General features: G+C 39.2%; 1 protein-coding gene across 12 annotated transcripts in view; it reads right to left on the bottom strand.

The window, feature by feature from the left end:
* Nucleotides 1-18,135, bottom strand: part of ncoa2 (nuclear receptor coactivator 2) — a 309,340-nt gene that overhangs the window by 133,422 nt on the left and 157,783 nt on the right. For 9 of the 12 annotated variants that reach the window (XM_041189195.1, XM_041189203.1, XM_041189201.1 and 6 more), the window contains one exon: nt 5,274-5,381. The exons of 1 other annotated variant lie outside the window; for it this stretch is intronic. In XM_041189195.1, coding sequence (XP_041045129.1) covers nt 5,274-5,362 — 89 coding nt within the window. In that variant the 5' untranslated portion in view covers nt 5,363-5,381. Of the gene's footprint in view, nt 1-5,273; nt 5,382-10,764; nt 10,888-18,135 lie in introns of all 12 variants that reach the window. 2 more of the 12 variants (XM_041189198.1, XM_041189197.1) reach the window with 1 other exon arrangement.

Here is an 18,135-nt window from a genome sequence, read left to right as displayed (position 1 = left end):
TGCAAGCTAACCTTCTGCAATTCATGCACTGGGGCACACAGATCCTGCTGAATCTCAGAGCTCTACAATCTCTCATTACTTAGATAGTAAGCTTCTTTTTTTATTCTTGCTGCTAAAATGGACAATTTCATATTTGCCCACATTAGACTCCTTTTATCAGACTTTTGCTCACTCACATAACCTATGTCCCCTTGTGGCCTCCTTATGTCTTCCTCACAATTTACTTTCCCACCTCTCTTTGTGTCATCAGCAAATTTAACAACCATTCCTTCAGTTCCTTTATCCAAGTCATTTATGCAAATTGTAAAAGGTTGAGGCCCCAACACTCATCCCTGTGGCACACCACTTGTCACATCTTGCCAACCAGAAAATGACCCAGTTATGCCAACTCTCTGCTTCTGTTAGCTAGCCAATCTTCTATCCAGGCCAATACGTTATTCCCTGTACCATGAGCTTTTATTTTTTGCAATAACTTTTGATACGGCACTTTATCACATGCCTTATGGAAATCTAAGTACAGTACATACAACAGTTCCCCATCATCCACAGCACATATGACTCCTTCAAAGAACTCCAATGAATTGGTTAACATGATTTCCCTTTCACAAAACCTTATTGACGCTGCCTGATTGCCTTGAATTTTTTTGAAGTGTCTTGGTATAACATCTTTAATAATAGCTTCTAACGTTTTCTCTATGACAGATGTTAGGCTAACTGGCCTATAATTTCCTGCTTTCTGTCTCCCTCCCTTTTTGAATAAAGGAGTTACATTTGCTACTTTCCAATCTAATGAAATGTTCCCCAAATCTAGGAAATTTTGAAAAATTAATATCAATGCATCAACTATCTCACTAGTCACTTCTTTCAATACCTTAGGGTGAAGTCCATCCACACCTGGGGATTTGTCAACCCGCAGCCCCAACAATTTGCTCAATACCACTTCCCTGGTTATTGTAATTTTCCCCCCAAGTTCCTCTCTCCCTTCCAATTCCTGATTACCGTTATTTCTGAGATGTTACTTGTGTCTCCATAGTGAAGACTGAAGCAAATACCTGTTTAATTCATTTGCCATCTCCCTACTTTCCATTATCAATTCCCCAGATGCACTGTCTATAGGATCAATGCTCACTTTGTTAACTCTTTTCTTATTTAAATATCTACATAAACTCTTACTATCCATCTTTATATTACTAGCTAGCTTTCTCTCGTACTCAAATTTTTTCCTTATTAATCCTTTTGTCATTCTTTGACGTTCTTTATATTCGTTCCAATCTTCTGACCTGTCACCTACCTTTGCGTAATTATATGCTTTTTGTTTGAGTTTGGTACTATCTTTAACTTTTTTAGTCAACCACAGATGGTGAGCCCTCTCCTTGGGATTTTTCTTTCCCATTGGAATGTATATATACTGTATTCTGAAATATCCCTTTGAATGTCTGCCAATGAATCTTTATTGACCTATCTTTTAACCTCATTTGCCAGTTCACTTCAGCTAGCTCCACTTTCATGCCCTCATAATTGCTGTTACTGAAGTTTAAAATACTGGTCCTTAGACGTCCTTGTATCTCCCTCAAAATGAATGTAAAATTCAAACATATTATGATCGCTGCTACCTAAAGGTGCCTTCACTATAATGTTGTCAATTAATCCTATCTCTTTGCTCAATACCAGGTCTAGTATAGCCTGCTGTCTGGTTGACTCCAGAACATGCTATTCCATGAAACCATCCTGAAAACATTCAATGAACTCACCTATGCTACCTTTGCCCATCTGATTTTTCCAGTCTAATATGTAGATTAAAATGCCCCATAATTGTTATTATTTTTGTAGCAATGTGGAACTTGCTACCCATTAATTGCATCCATGCCACATTTGTCTGAATTCATCTGGTAGCAAGTTCCACATTCTCATAATTCTGATAAAGAAATCTTTCCTTAATTCCCTATTAGATTTATTAGCGACTCGTATTTATGAACCTTAGTTTTGGAACCACAAGTGAAAGCATTTTCTCTACATTTATCCTATAAACCCCTTCATAATTTTCAAGGTCTCTATCAGGTCACCACTCAAGCCTTTTCTTTTCTAGGGAAAATAGCCCCAGCCTATTCAGTCTTTCCAAATACCATCTCAATTCTAATATTGTTCATGTAAATTTTTTTGAATTTTCTCAAATGTTTCTATATTTTTTGTAACATGAACATGGACAGTCCTCTATCTGGTGTAACCAAGGTTCTATACATGTTAAATGTAATTTCTCTGCTTCTGAATCTAGTAGAGAATGTTGGTAAATTATGGCAAACACATCTGCAAGTTTCCCACCAATTTCACTTTGTTAATACCCCAGGATGGAAATCAGCTCCTGGAGATTTGTCTACCTTTAGTCCCATTATTTTCTCAACCACCTCTTTTAAAAAATAAATTCAATAAGTTCCTCCCCTTGATTTATTTTTAGGTTGCCTTGTACTGGTCTAATTGTTCCCTCTTCCTCTTCTGTGAAAACAGATGGAAAAGTATTAATTTAACAAGTCTTAAATTTCCATATTATCCATTATATTCTTGCCTGTGCCCATCTTTAATGGATTAACATTCTCCTTGACCACAATTTTTTTCTTAATGTATAAAATTTTACTGTTAACTTTGTTTTTTTTAAACTTTCTGTATCCCTTTGTTACCTTTTATAATTATCCCAGTTTGCAGGATTTCTACTTTTCCTCACATTTTTGCAAGCAGTTTTGACCATGTTTGCTTAACTGCACACATGTAGCTTTTACCTTTTGATGTTTGCACTGGCTTTGTACAACAGTAAATACTTCTTTGAATATTTCCAACTGTTTGTCATAGATTTACCTATTTTGCAGCTCAGCCCAATTTAATGTGGTCAATTTATTTCTCATCTCTTCAAAGTTTGTGACTTGTTTCTCCCTCTCAATATCAAATTGTAGCATTTGTAAGATATGCATTGGTTAGATTATTAACTAATTTTGATTTGTTTCTCATCACTAAATCTAGAATGGCCTTATCCCATGTTGGTTCTAAAACACTGCTCCAGAAAATGGCCCAGAATACATTCCAGAAATAAACTGTTTTTCCTGCTTGAGCTATTCTATTTCTTCTAGTCTATCTGAAACTAAAATTTATTATAACCATATTGTTTCTGCTACATGCTTCCTTGATCGCTGCATTCATACATTTCTCCCATTACATTACTACTGTCAAGAATTCACCTCCAAGTCACTCATCATCCTGACTTGGAAATACATCACCGTTCCTTCACTGTCTCTGTGTCAAAATCCTGGAACTCCCTTCCTAAAGGTACTTTGGACATACCTACACCACACGGACTGCAGCAGTTCAAGGAGGCAGCTCACCACCACCTTCTCAAGGGCAACTAGGGATGGGCAATAAATGCTGGCCCAGCCAGCGAAGCCCACATCCCGTGAATGAATTTTTTAAAAAGATCCGGAAACATCTTTCACCAGTCTTGTATCCTTTACTATTCTGTACATCCACACTTACCGTTTCTGCTCTTATTCACCCTCACTGAAATCTTTTCTTTTCCATTGTTGCAATTGTGTCTTATCAATATTGCTACTCCTCTTGCTTTCCCAATTTTCTGTCCATTCTGAAGAACCCACAGCTTGGAATATTTAGCTTCTAACCATGCGCAGCTTGTAGCCAAGTCTCTCTAATGGCCACATTTTCATATCCCATGAGCTGAATTTGCGCTTCTAACCCATTTAAGTTCTTATGCTACTTGCATTCATGGACATAAATCTTACCTAGGTACTGTCCCCAACCTTGCCCATATGCCCTAATGGTGTATTTCTCACATGTTTTAAGCTATCATACTTTAGTTGCTGATGCTTTAATCATTGCTATACAAGCAATTTAACAGCCTGGATTCTGAAGTGATAATGATGGCAAAACTGTCAGTGTTCACCGCCATTATGCCATTGAAACAGAGCACAGAAGGCCAGAAGATGCCATTATTAAAACTACGCTCCTCCATGGGGTTCACTGGTGAGGTTCCCACAGACTATAGTCTTCCTTGCAGTCATGAATTGATGAGAGCTTCCACTCTAACCCTGTTCAGTCTCATTCTAAAATCCCTGGGAAAAGTTACACCTTGTTAAATGAGGTGTAACTGGATATTTAATGGCGTATTAACTTCATAATAACTGCTCATCATCCTTACTGAACCTGAAAAGCTACATTTTATATTTATGGAATGCCAAATTTCTTCACAATAATTAAAAGTTCTACATATTTTTTTGAAACTTTTTTTTTGAGAAATGTCTGCTTATCTTTATTTTAGCTGTGTCATACATTTAATTCACAGTTAAATTAAAAACAAAAGATTTTAAGCGCTTTTAACTTCCTAATTTGCCATGTGCGGATATTTCAATTTGATTGGTTGACTGCCAGCTTGCCGACATCGCTGCTGCTGAATGTCATGATACCCCCTTGACTTGGCACCAGATTTAAACTGATGTCAGGAAAGGGGAAATTCCTGCCACAGAAATCACTAGATCTTTAAGTGGGCAGCTATGAGGTCAGTGGCGAGTGCCCTTGCTTCATCATTGACTGCTAAATCCAGGCCAATCTGTTCATTCATCCCATTTCATTTCTGCAGCCATTTACCCACTTTTTCTGGTAAAATGTCACTATCACTATCAAACGGCTTTTACAATTTGGAAAAAGGGAATCTTAATTATACAGCTAGTGGAGAAACTGAGCCAAACATAATGGAAGATTTTAAGCTACTAAGTTAGCTAACTTCAGCAAGGGTTATATTTGGCTTTAGTGCGCCCGGGTTCAAGAAGGAGGCGGCATAAGAGAAGAGAAAGAGAACAAAAATTAACAGGGGTATCTGCGCCTGATTAAAATCCAGTGACCATTGCTAGAAAAATGTGTATGTAGACACAAGGACAGGATTAGACTATAGGGTGTAAATGGGATGACAAAGGAGAGAGTAAACTGGGGTGCCAACATGCGTAGAAGTTCTCGTTCTAGACCTCAAATCAGACTCTCAATTCAGTGAGCTGCATACTGAATGGGATCCAAAAAATGAAAAAGGATGGACAAGAAAAACAAAACATTTCAGGGAAATGGACATAGCAGATCACTACACATTTACTATAAGCAATGATGAATATAGTTTTAAAGAAAAAATGTTCTGAAAGTTAAACTTGATATACTGTGACATGCCTTTGCCTTAGAAAAAACTGAAAAAGAATCCAAAATTAATTATTTCCCTTAACTGTATATCTTACCTCGGTCGTGGGTGGTCACATGGCGATTCCTTGCGCTTTCTTGAATCTAATCTGGCAGGGTCAGAGGAATTTTCACCCATCCCACTCATCTTGTGGACATATAAGCAGCTGGTGAAGTTAAGAGAGATGTTTCAATTAGCATTTTACAAAAATCACTCAACTTTCTCAGTTATAAATAACTGACACCTGGTAGGTTTGTAGAAGTTTTTATGATTACCTGTTTGGCATAGTTCTACTGCTGCTTAAGATGGTAACATAGGCACACGCTTAACCAAGCACAACTTCAATTCCAATTGTTGGACAAGATATACATCAATTATATATAGGTTCCCTGGGTCAGCTCAGCTAACACAAAAAATCCTACAGCAAATACAATGCTGCCAGTGATTGCTCACATACAATTTCACTCATCACTTTCTATCCCATAGATGCAATGCTACCAGTGATTGCTCACGTACAATTTCACTCATCACTTTCTATCCCATAGATGCAATGCTGCCAGTGATTGCTCATGTACAATTTCACTCATCACTTTCCATCCCATAGATGACCACATTTTCAACAGAACTATTGAGCCTCTTGGTCAATATTTAGTGCTCAGTATAAACATAGGATAAAAAAGTATTTCACTCGTTCCTCATTATTCAAAAAGCAATTTAAATCTTATTAAATTTAAAAGTGATGCAAAAGCTTTTCCCTTTTAAAGATTAATATTTCAAATTCTCACACCCTGTAAACCAATGGATCTCCAAGATCAGTCTTCGTTTGTGTTTTAACTTATTCAAGTTCTAAACTGTTAATTCATTTGAGGTTTCATATAGAAAAATTGGAATCATTATTAATAGCTAAGTATATTAAAACTTCACTTTATTAACACAATATAGTTTAGCCAAATTTACATAATGGCATGTTGTACTGCATGCAACTAACCTGCTTTGCTTTAATCCTTCAGTGTGATGATAACACAGTATTAGCATAACTTTAAGCACAGAGGAAAATATATGATGTATAGATGTGTATTTTGATATGACAATGTCAGCACCATAGGAAGGAAAAAAAAGCAGAGACTTACCACAGCACGAGACATAAAAATTGAATTCTCTGCTTAACTGTACATCAATCCTGACCATGTTACAATGGAAACTACCTGAGGTCAGACATAATGCAGTTGCTTTACAAGGACATGGTCAAAAATAGCAGTGGTATAAACTCAATGAGTAGAACACAAAATATTTTCAATCGTTGACCATAGTAAATGAAGGCAGCTCTGGTCGTTGCACTGTATTCACCATGTGAGTGCTTGATCAGCATGTGTTCAGCAGGCTACTTGATCAAGGAAGGTTTGTTTCTAGCTAAACCCAAACATGTACTTGCCTTCAATGATAGCCTTCTGGAGAAGCTGAGAGTGTTATATGTTAAAACCCCAATGCAAAGACTTCAGCAATTGAGTCTTATTCTCAGCTGACACGCCAGTGAAGCTGCACTGTTGAAGGTGCTCACTTTTAGATGGGATGTTAAACCAAGACCCCGATGCCCTCTCAGGGAATCATTGAAAATACAACAGTCAGATAGTTAAAGAGCAAGATGTTCTCTTGATCAACACACCACTAACACACGCTAATGCTAACCAAGCTGAGTAAACAGCTAACTCAACAGTGTTCAGTTGTGTAACCTAGAACATTGGGCTAGCTTGGCTGTTACATAATGCCGTTATAATGAAGGATACAGTTCAAGTGATTCTCAGGTGTGTACAATCTTTATTAATGACTTGGATGAAGGGACCAATTTGCTGATGATACTAAGAAGTAGGTAGGAAAGCAAGTTGTGATGAGGATACAAAGGCTCTGCAAAGGGATGTAGATAGGTTAAGCGAGTGGGCAAAAAATTTGGCAGATGGAGTATAATGTGGGAAAATGTGAGGTTGTCCACTTTGGCAAGAAAAGCAGAATATAATTTAAATGGAGACATAATGCGGCACGCTGTGGTTATGGTACTGGGCTTGTAGCCCCAAGATCAAGAGTTCAAATCTCACAATGGCAAACTATGAAACAATGTAACTTCATCTGAATAGGAACAGATGGAAACGTGTTTGTACTCGAAAGAGTTACAAGGACATCCAGAGTTAGCATTAGGCACAAGTTTTTAGGAAGGCAAATGGAATGTTGGCCTTTATTGCAAGGGCAATGGAAATATAAAAGTATGAACAATGGCCTTGAGGCCACACTTAAAGTGGTGTGTACAGTTTTGGTCTCCTTTCTTAAGGGGTGGGGGGGGGATATCCTTGCAATGGAAGTTGTTCAGAGAAGGTTCACTGGACTGGTTCCTGGGATGAAGGTGTTGTCTTACGAGGAAAGGTTGAGCAGGTTGGGCTTATACCCACTGCAGTTTAGAAGAATGAGAAATGATCTTTCTTCCAACATTCTGAGGGAGCTTGATAGGGTAGATGCCAAGAGGATGTTTCCCCTCATGGGGGGAGGGAAATATAGAACTAGGGAGAACAGTTCAAAACAACGGGTCTGCCATTTAAGACAGAAATGAGGGGAAGTTCTACTGAAAGGCATTAGACCTTGAAACACTCTTCCACAGAAAGCAGTGGAGGCTGAGTCATCAAATATTTCAAGGTGGAGTTGGACAGATGTTTGATCTACAAGTGAGTCAAGGGTTATGGGGCTCAAGCAAGAAAGTGGAGTTAAGGCCACAATCAAATCAGCCATGAACTTATTGGATGGCAGAGTAGGCTTGATGGACCGAATGGCCTATTCCTGCTTCTAATATGATCTGTCCATTGGTTTACTTCTGGTAGTTGACTACAAATTCAACTATGAAGATTACAAGATAGCTATAGAAGTTACTTTACAAATTTTGACCAATACATCAATTAGGTGACCAACCATACGAGTAGCTCAATAAAATATCCAAGGAGGGCAACTTGAGCAGTTGCCAATATGAATCATCTCAGAAATGACTCATTCCACTTTTAAATGCTACATTTTTTGACCTTTTAGACGCTTTCATAAAATTCCCATGGTGGCAGTGTTGGAGGATTAACACATTTACATGACAAGTGGGACATAAGCATTATTTGAGTTATCGATCCCAGTAAAGCAGACTTTCCAAAAGGAGCAAAAGTGAGACTTGCATGTGAGAAAAACTTAAATAATGGATGCGATAACTCAACACAAGTTATTTTGTGGGCTACAGCTATAACGGCTGATGAGTTAGTACATAATGCAGAAAGTCTTTAGGCCCAACAGGTCTATGTTGGTGTTTATGCTCCTCACGAGCCTCCTCTTATCTTAATGCATTTCATCCCATCAACATATCCTTTCAATCTTATTCCCTCGTCCATCTTCCCCTCAAATGCATCTATGCTAAACATCTCAACCATTCCATATGGTAGCAAGTTCCACATTCTCATAATTTTCTGGGGAAAGTATGCAACTTTCTTCTGAAGAAGTTTTTCTTGGATTCTTTATTGAATTTATTAGTCACTGTCTTATATTAATGGGCCTTAGATTTGGACTTCCCCACATGTGGAAAACATGTCTTCACATTTACTCATCAAGCCCATTCATAACTTTAAAGATGTCTATCAGGTCACCTCTCAAATCTTTGTTTTTCTAGAGAACAGAGCCCCATCCTATGCAGATTTTCATAGATTGATGAAACACAGGAGGCGGCTATTTGCCCATCACGCCTATGCCGGCTATTTGGAAGAGCTTTCTAACTAGTTCCCCTCCTAGCTCTTTCCCCATTGTTCTGTAAGTTTCCTGATTGAGGCCAGAATAGAGATGGTGCTTTCTTTTAAATCTTCTTTGCACTTGCTCCAGCTTCTATATTCCTATTGCAAGATAAACTGTGCAAAATACGCATTACGCTCTAATCATGATCTGTGTTTTTAACAATTTTTCTGCTTTCACACTCTGTTCCTCTAGAAATCAATTCCAGTGCCCTGCTCACATTTTAATGGCGTTGTTGACATGTGTTGTTATTTTTAATGATAACATTCTGATGAAATGTCACAGAGCTGAAAGGTTAATTCCATTTTTCTTTTCACAGATACTACCAGAGTTGCTGAATATGTCCAACATTTTCTGTTTTTATTTATTATTGACATATTAGATTTGCAGAAGCCAGATTGACTGGAATTCTAAGGGACTACTTTATTTTGAAAGTACCTCAATTAATAAAATAAATTGGAATACAGTTCATAGTTGTAATGTATTTTTTACCAAATGTCTGAAAAACTGCCAAAATTACTCATTACTAATTTAGGGTCAGGAATGAAGCTTGAATATTACTCTGACGCTTTCCAAATGTTAAGCACTTGCAAACATTAGCTATAGCAAAAAAAAAACAAACTGAACATTTTAAAGGAGAAGTTCAAAAGGAACTGAATGTAACAGGAGACTAATGAAGAGGAACAGACTGCAACAGAGAAAGTAAATATATGGGAACGGTACGAAAAAGGATGCATGAAGTAGAAAGTAGCATACACACCAATTTAATTTAATTCAGATTGATCATACCAATGCATGTCCTTCAGATATATTTGAGAAAAATATTCAAAAATGATTTTAAAATGTTTTCAATTGTTTGCTTTAGAAAAATGACTGAATAGTGATGGTGCTCCTTTTGATTTTATGAAAATTTCTCATGAACAAAATATTCCCCATACATTACAAAACTACACTGCTATTCTGTTATCATTACTTCTTTTTGATCTCAAGGTCTTGTTCACATTGCTGCTTCTTCTACTGCGCTCAAACAGGAAAGGATGAGTGTCAGAGTGAAAGTGAAAACTGCTATTTTAATCTTGATAAAAGAAAAAAATTAGTGTCAACACAATCCACAAGACAGACAGAAACTGCTCAAGAGAATTAACTCTAAGGATTTTTTCACAAGAATATTCTTATGCAAGGTACTATGATTATGATGATCCATAGCCCTCTGCTGTCTCTAGTCATAGTGAGTGCTAGTTCTGCATACAGGTGTTTGTTTCTGTTGCCTAATTGCCTTGTCCTTTCTATATGCACACTCAAAGGAATATTCACACAGGGCCACTAAAAAAATTTATCAATCTATCTTGTTCACTCTACCAACACCATGGGATCAATCTCCACAGCTGCTTTTCCACTCGCCTGCCTCAACTCTGGCAGAAGTGCCACAGGAACCTTAAGAAACATGGTGCAAATGATATTTTTGTCTATTTTCCAGGGTTTTCTGCGGCTTTTCCAGCAATGTTTTGATGGGTGAGTGGAAGAAACCACACAAACTCCCCCATTGTCAGCTGATTCTGTGTCCTTGCTTTCTTTGAGTTATCTTATTAATTATCTTACTAAAACTCAAGCAAACTACACATATACATTCTCTCACATAGATACCTAGAGTAGAAGTGTCTAAAACTTTTAAGCTGGGTACTGGATACATGTGACATTGAATGGGCTACATAGAATTACACACATATGTGAGATCCCCAAAAATTAGAGACCTGCTTTCCAACTCTTGAAGCTGAAGATCTTTAAATGACGGAGTTGTTCGATGGACCGAATGGCCTACTCCTGCTCCTGTTTCTTATGGTCCGTTCACTGGTTTACTTCTGGTACAAATTCAACTGTGAAGATTACAAGATAGTTAAAGAAGTTAGTTTGCAGATTTTGATCAATATATCAATGAAGTGACTCATTCTGAAGTCAGGTTTGAACACAAGTGCAGAAGACAGGAATGGTCAGAATTTTGTTTGCTAGATCGAAGGAGATTTCAAGCCACTCTTGGCCCTGTAGGCTGTTTCTTGGACACTTCTGACCTAAATTAGTGCGCGCGGTTTTGGAATTCTCACTTCAGGAAGGATGTAGCTGAGCTCGAAAACACATAGTAAAAGGCTATGATAAAGTTGCATATTAATATGACTCAAGGATATGAGCATCTTCCATCTGGAAAGATGACAGCTGAGTGGAGATAGGATTGAGGCATTCAAAACCCAGCCAAATACTTAGATAGCACAAAGAAAGCAAATTGACAAATTATTTACCAATATTGCATCACTTCTGCAGCAAACTGCTTTCTTTACCTTGTTACATAATCAGAGCAGCATGATTAAGATCAACAACTTAGCTCAGTGGCTTAAGGACACACACCCATATATCCACTGGAAGACAACCGCTCCATTGTACTTTCCTGACTTTTAGAAGCACTTAGTTTGAAAATGAAGTTGTATTAAAAAGGAACTTCTCCGAGTGTCAATTAAATAATTGACCAACAAATAATACGCTAGTAGATCCTAGCCTCAATTCTCAACAACTGAGGCAGCTACAGTTGGAGGTAAAAAGTATCAGTTCCAAACTGCTATCCACTAATTTCTATTTGAAAGTGTGTGCATGTCTGCGTGTCGGTCTGGTGAAAACACAATCAGCCTTCACATCAATGTCGTCACATTTAAGTTATAAATAAAGGATATGTCAGCATTTATTATCCATCCCTAACTGCCTTTGCTCAGAGGGCAATTTTTTTTATAAAAAAGAGTCAACCACATTGCTGTGGGTCTAGGTCTGGAGTCACATGTAGGTCAGCAGATTTCCTTCCCTAAAGGACATTAATGAACCAGGTGGATTTTTACAACAATGGTTTCATGGTCATCATTAGACTTTTATTTCCAGATTTTTTTATTGAATTCAAATTCCAACATCTGCCATGGCAGGACTCGAACCCAGGTCCACAGAGTATTATCCTGGGTCTCTGAATTTTTAGTCTAGCGACAATACCAATATTCCATCGCCTCTCCATGTATACTCCATAAACAAGCAAACAAGCTCTACCTTTGCGGATTTCTTAGTATTATGACTTTGGAAATTCTGACACCCAGCTACCACCACCCACCACCACCACCCCCCCACCCCACCCCCAAAAAATTGGATCTTTATAGGGGATAAAGTCTCCTTTGCTCCTCCAACCATACACAGGACCTAGGTTATCTCCTTTCAACAACTAGCAGTTAGATTTCACCTGACTCCTCCCTCAGCAGCCCCTTGGGATCGAGGATGACTTGCTTCCACTCCAGTTTAATGCGTTCAGAGATGGCTTATAAGTCCAACGTGCGATTTGTAGGGCAAGTGGTGCTTGAAGGGTCAGGTAGATGAGTTGAGTTGCTGAGAGGTTTGTGCACGCTCTCCAACCCCTCAACTTTGTCTCTACATGCTCCCGACAAAGTCTCTCCGTAGGTTATCCAAATCTCTGAAGCACGTGGGATTGTGAGGACCACTGCTGTCCAGTAAACCATGACCTTAGTCTTGGATTCAAGATCCTGGTCCATAAATACACTTTTCCTCAGTCAGTCAAAGGCTAAGCTGAGACAATGGAGGCAATGATAAATTTCATAAAGCTTTCACAGACTGGAAATTTCACATTTCAAGAGAAAATCAGCAGTCCTACAGGTATCAAAAGGTGCAGCATAAAATCCACACTTTATAAGGAACAAAAACGTGGGTAGAAAGAGTGCAGGAGATCCAACAATTAATGGACACCAACGACACCTGTGGTTCCTTCAGCATTGTCAAGATAATGTATGACCCAGGCACTCAATGGCCCACCTAGCCAAGCATGGAGGGGTCTCATCAAGACAGGGCAACAGTCACTGCTCGAGAGAGAGAACATTTTGAAGAATTCCTCACCAGGACTCTGTCTTCGACTTGAATGCCCTCAACTCCATTCCTCAATATTTCATCGAGCTGAGACTCAGTGTCACCCTAGTCTGGAGCGAAGTCAAACAAGTTACTTACTAGCTAAAAACAGTAATGCCTCTGGAGCAGATGGAATCCCTGAATTTCTGAAACACAGCAGAGATACACTCCTGGCATGGCTGCACAATCTCATATCACTCATCTGGAAAAAAAAGTGCATGCTGGGGCATCTCAGAGACACTGTGATCATGGCTGTATTCGAGAAGGGGAACAAAACCAATGCAGTAACTACAGAAGAGTCTCCCTTCTGATTGCCACAGGGGAGTTCATTACAAGGATCCTCCTCAACTGCCTCCCCACAATGGCCAATGGTCTCCACCTTGCTATACATAAACAAAATCATAACCTCCAAACTAAAGATTTCCTCTACAGCCTGGTATTGCTGCCAAAATGATTCCATGAGCCATGATGGTCATGTACTGTCAGAAAGGTATAATACTACATTCTGGTATACTACAAATAAGTCTGGGCCTATATGAAAAAATGCAACCTCCCAGCAATATGTAACTTTATTCAATTTCACTATTAACTGTAATATGTATCCCCAAAAGGAATACATCTCCTCAACAAACATTTGGGTGAAACCCTTGTGGGCCACGTCAGGTGGAATGAGTAATGTATAGCTCTGGAAGCACCAGGTGTTCTCAAGCTGTTTTCTAGAAACCTAGTCAGTCACAAGTCATCAAGGATTCTCTTTAGTTTCAAGGTAGTCCCAAAAACAAGAACCCAATCTTGTTAAGATCCAACTACATAACCAGGACTCTGATTCAAATACTCCCAAGGATGTAACCAAAATAGCCATCCTCAAAGTATGCGGTTCCCAATGTGCACTTCATTGCCAATAGCCTCAACAGCGGAGTGAACTTGACACTTAGTATTACATAACAAAGCTACACAGCAAATTCACAATTGCATGTTTACTTTTTCCATAAGGAGCCTGTTTTAATGTCTCTGCCCAGTTTTCCTGTGCAATTGCGACAAGACTCGGTTGAAATTCAAAGTGATGGGCTTAATGCTCTGTTCCCACTCGCTATGATCTTGCAGTAAGCTGGGAAATAGGTGCCCAAGGCTGTCACCAGAAACAGGTGAGGGCTTCACTCAACTTTGAAAATGAAGATGTGCGGTGCCTGTGCTACACAATCCCCAACCTCACACACTGTGCAAGACAGTCAAACCAGTTTTCCTTCAAGATGGTACTGGAATAACTGAATGGTTTTGGGGAAGGAGCAGGAATTTTCTTCCTGTGCCTTCACAAAAATCCTTTCACCCACTTCACCTTCTGCTGCGCTGATTTGCAAGTGGCCGCAGCTTCCCTTTATGTATCAGTTGCCATCTCAGATCCATAGCTGGGCCACTGGATTTACTACCGCCTTCCAATCAGCCTGTGCTCCTTCAATGCTCACTTCATGCTGGCAGCATGTTGAATCCATTTTAATCAGGCCTACGTATGAGAATGATTCCGGCCTCCAGCGAGTTTCATTTGGTCCATCCATAAACTGCCTGATGAATAGGGAAACTCAAAAATCAAATCCAAGTTATTTTGTGACTGTCTTGAAAGATGGTTCATACTAACCTTTTGCACTTTGGGTTAAATTCTACTCCCCCTCTCAAAATAGCCAGATAGCTGACACAAAACAATTGACAGAGAATGTTGATACCATTGTTAAAAAATTGCTGCATTTGCACGACCCGTTCATGTATCGCCACATACACAAGCACGCACAAACACGGTGTACAAAATGTATCCAGTGGGTAATTTCTTCAGGGGAACTAGTGACAAACACTGGGATATATTATGTTGAAACTAACTTTTCTCACAAACCTGAGAAATAATATTTTGTTGATGTCATTCCAAACAAAATTAGCCTCAATTTGTGTTTTATGCACAGAATCTTTAAAGATCTGTTGCCCTGCTTAAACTTTGAGCTCAGACTTTTCTTTAACTCTTCTCAAAATGTCCTGAATTTGATAGTATTGGCCTCCAAATTCTTAGAGCTTTCCTACATTACAAAAGTGAAACCACCTCAAAAGTATTTATTTGGCTGTAAAGTGCACTGGGGTGCACTGATGTCATGAAAAGTACCATATAAATGCAAGTCTTTTATTTCTTTAATACAAGATTTAATTTACTGGAACTTCTCCAGTCCAGAAATCTACTGTTTGGAAAAACCAGTTGTCTGGAAATTTTTGAACCACCCCATGCATTTCCTCAACATCGTCTTTCAGCTTCTCCCATTTTACTTAGCATCACCACAATGCTGGTTGATCACTCTTTTCCATTCCTCCTGTCAATCATCCATTCCTCCAATTCTGCTGTGTTTAAGTCTCTCCGCTACATCTTTCCATTTGACGTCAGGCCTTCCTCTTCTCCTTCTTGGCAGTCCCAACTCCATCAGTCACCTCACCACATTTCCTCGTTCTCTCTCCACAATTAGATGGCCACACCATTTCAATCCCTTCTTGGTTACTTTCTTTAATGCTCTCACAATCTTCACTGACCCCCTGATGTGCCGGTTCCTGATTTTGTCCTTTCTCAATGTTCCACGCATTCATCTCAGCGCCCACGTCTCATTAGTATCCAGTCATTGTTCCTCTCTTGATGTTACTCAAGTTTTTGCACTGTATAACAAGGCCAGTCTTGCAACTGTCTTGTAGATTGTCCCTTTCAGTTTCAGTGATACTTTTCAACTACATAACACTCCAGTGCACCTCTTCCAATTACACCAACCAGAGCTAATCCATTGCTAATTTCCATATTTTAATCTTCTGCCACCATTGGCTCCAGGTACTTGAAGCTACTCATTTTCTCCAAGTCTTCAACCATAATCTTTACACCTCCACTCTGATCCTCTTCCCTAGGCTCAAACCATAAGAACATAAATTAGGTCTTTGGTCTATTGATCTTCATGTCCATGTTCCCATCATCCCCAGCACCTAGCTCAAACATCATTGGCCTCATTCCCTCGATGTCAATAGCTTCATTTTAATCCAGTACTTTGGGTGCAGAAACATGGAAGATACAGTATTTGGATTAGTAAGACAACTTTTATGACTGCTTTATAATATTTGATTGCTGTTTTATGTTTCTGGTAAATATTTATACTTACACTGATTTCCAGTTCACACACCTGTGGTTAGGTATTACATTCTATTATCCAGAAAATTCCAAAATCCAGAAATGACCCAAGCATTCCAGACCCGAAAGGTTAGTCTACATAGATTTGTTTACTTTTAAAAGGGTCCACTTACGTCCTTGCAATGCATGAATGATCTGGTAACAAATAAAGTTGCTGGCTATATTTCTGTGGATAAAGTTGAACTATTGTCTTCTAAAATATCAGCTATTTTTCATTGAAGTGGAAAAATCTGATCAATTTAAAAATCAGGTGAAAGCTAAACATTGACCTCAAAAATTTGACCCTGGAAAAATAATTGGCAGGGACTTTACAGGTGTTCAGGCTCTCAAAACTCTAAGAGCTAAAAGACATCACTAGTTCAAGTTTGCCATCTGAGCAGAAGTCAGTTTACATCTATTGACAGGAATGACTTGGCACAGAGCCATATCTTCACCTAATGTTGATAATTAAAATTCACAATGAACAAGACAACAACTTGGTTATTAGTCAATCTTGCCTTGCAACAAATGAGACTGATATTCAAGTCTCTAATATTCAATATATGCTCACTGATTCCAACAGCACCTTGACTACACTTCACACACCCTGCTTCTTGGGGGATTCTATTTCACTCTCCTAGGATCCTTGCCTCTGTTGCATCTGTTCTGAATATGCCAACTTCAATAACAGTGCCTTTGACGTCTTCTTTTTTCCCTCAACTGAGGATTCTCCACCCACCGTGTACGACAGGGACCGCAACTACGTCCATTTCATTTCTCGCACTTCTGCTCTCACCCCTTCCCCCACCCACACCAGTCACTCCACCCCACCTCAAACCATGATAGGGTTCCCTTTGTCTTCACACATGATCTTATCAGCCTCCACATCCAACAGATCAACCAGTGAACCATAGAAAATTTAGAGCACAAAGAGGGCATTCAACCCATTGTGTCTGCGCCAGTCAAAAAAGAAAAAATTGGAAAAAAAACTAGCTGTCCATTTTAATCCTACCTTCCAGCACCTTGTCCACAGCCTTGCAGGTTACAGCACCCTCCTTCATTTCTACCATCTCCAGCATTATGATGCCACCAAGCACATCTTCCCGTCCCCACATCTTTCAACCTTTGAAGGGACTGTTCCCTGGTCCACTCCTCAAACACTGCCAAAATCCCCTCCACGTCCCATAGCATTTTTCCATGCAGGTACAGGAGATGCAACGCCTGTCCTTTTCCCCCAAGGCCCAAACACCCACCAGGTGAAGCAACAATTTACTTATATTTCTTTCAACTTAGTGTTCTGCATTCGCTGCTCATGACATGATCTTGCTATATTAGGGAGTTCAAATGTAGATTGGGTGTTTGCCATGAATATATAATAATTGTCATAATGTTATTGGAATTTATTGTAAAATAGTGATACGTGCATCTGTGTGTGTGTGTGTGTGTGTGTGTGTGTGTGTGTGTGTGTGTGTGTGTGTGTGTGTGTGTGTGTGTGTGTGTGTGTGTGTGTGTGTGTGTGTGTGTGTGTGTGTGTGTGAGAGAGAGAGAGAGAGAGAGAGAGAGAGAGAGAGAGACAACTGGATTAAAAGGTAGCTGGTCTGAAGGCTTTGATGTAAACATGGGGGAAGTATAGAATGCAAGGTGTAAAAAGACATTTACATTTTTAAATAAAGCAGACTAGATTGTTTTCAAAGGAGGGGTGAAATGTGTCACTTAGCCAGGTGAAGTTTAGAAAGTGTTTATTTTTCCCAAAGATTACTGGTAAAACTTAGTGCTATGAGTGATTTTTATCAGAAAGATAGGCCTGAATTTTTCAGTCGGCATGCAGGTGGCGGGCCCAATGACGCACGATGACGTTGGGCATGCATCCCAACGTCATCACGCTGTCTCATAATGTTTCACTTGGTGGGTGCACGCCGGAGTTGGCTGCGCACCCACCAATATTTAACTGGCCTAATAAGGTCATTAAGTAATTAAGGTAATTGTTTATGCTGCCTGTCCAACCTTAAGA

The sequence above is a fragment of the Carcharodon carcharias genome, chromosome 6, assembly GCF_017639515.1.
Source record: "Carcharodon carcharias isolate sCarCar2 chromosome 6, sCarCar2.pri, whole genome shotgun sequence".
Taxonomy (NCBI): domain Eukaryota; kingdom Metazoa; phylum Chordata; class Chondrichthyes; order Lamniformes; family Lamnidae; genus Carcharodon; species Carcharodon carcharias.
The sequence above is the reverse complement of the archived record's forward strand: the minus strand, read 5'-3'. Positions and strand labels throughout refer to the sequence as shown.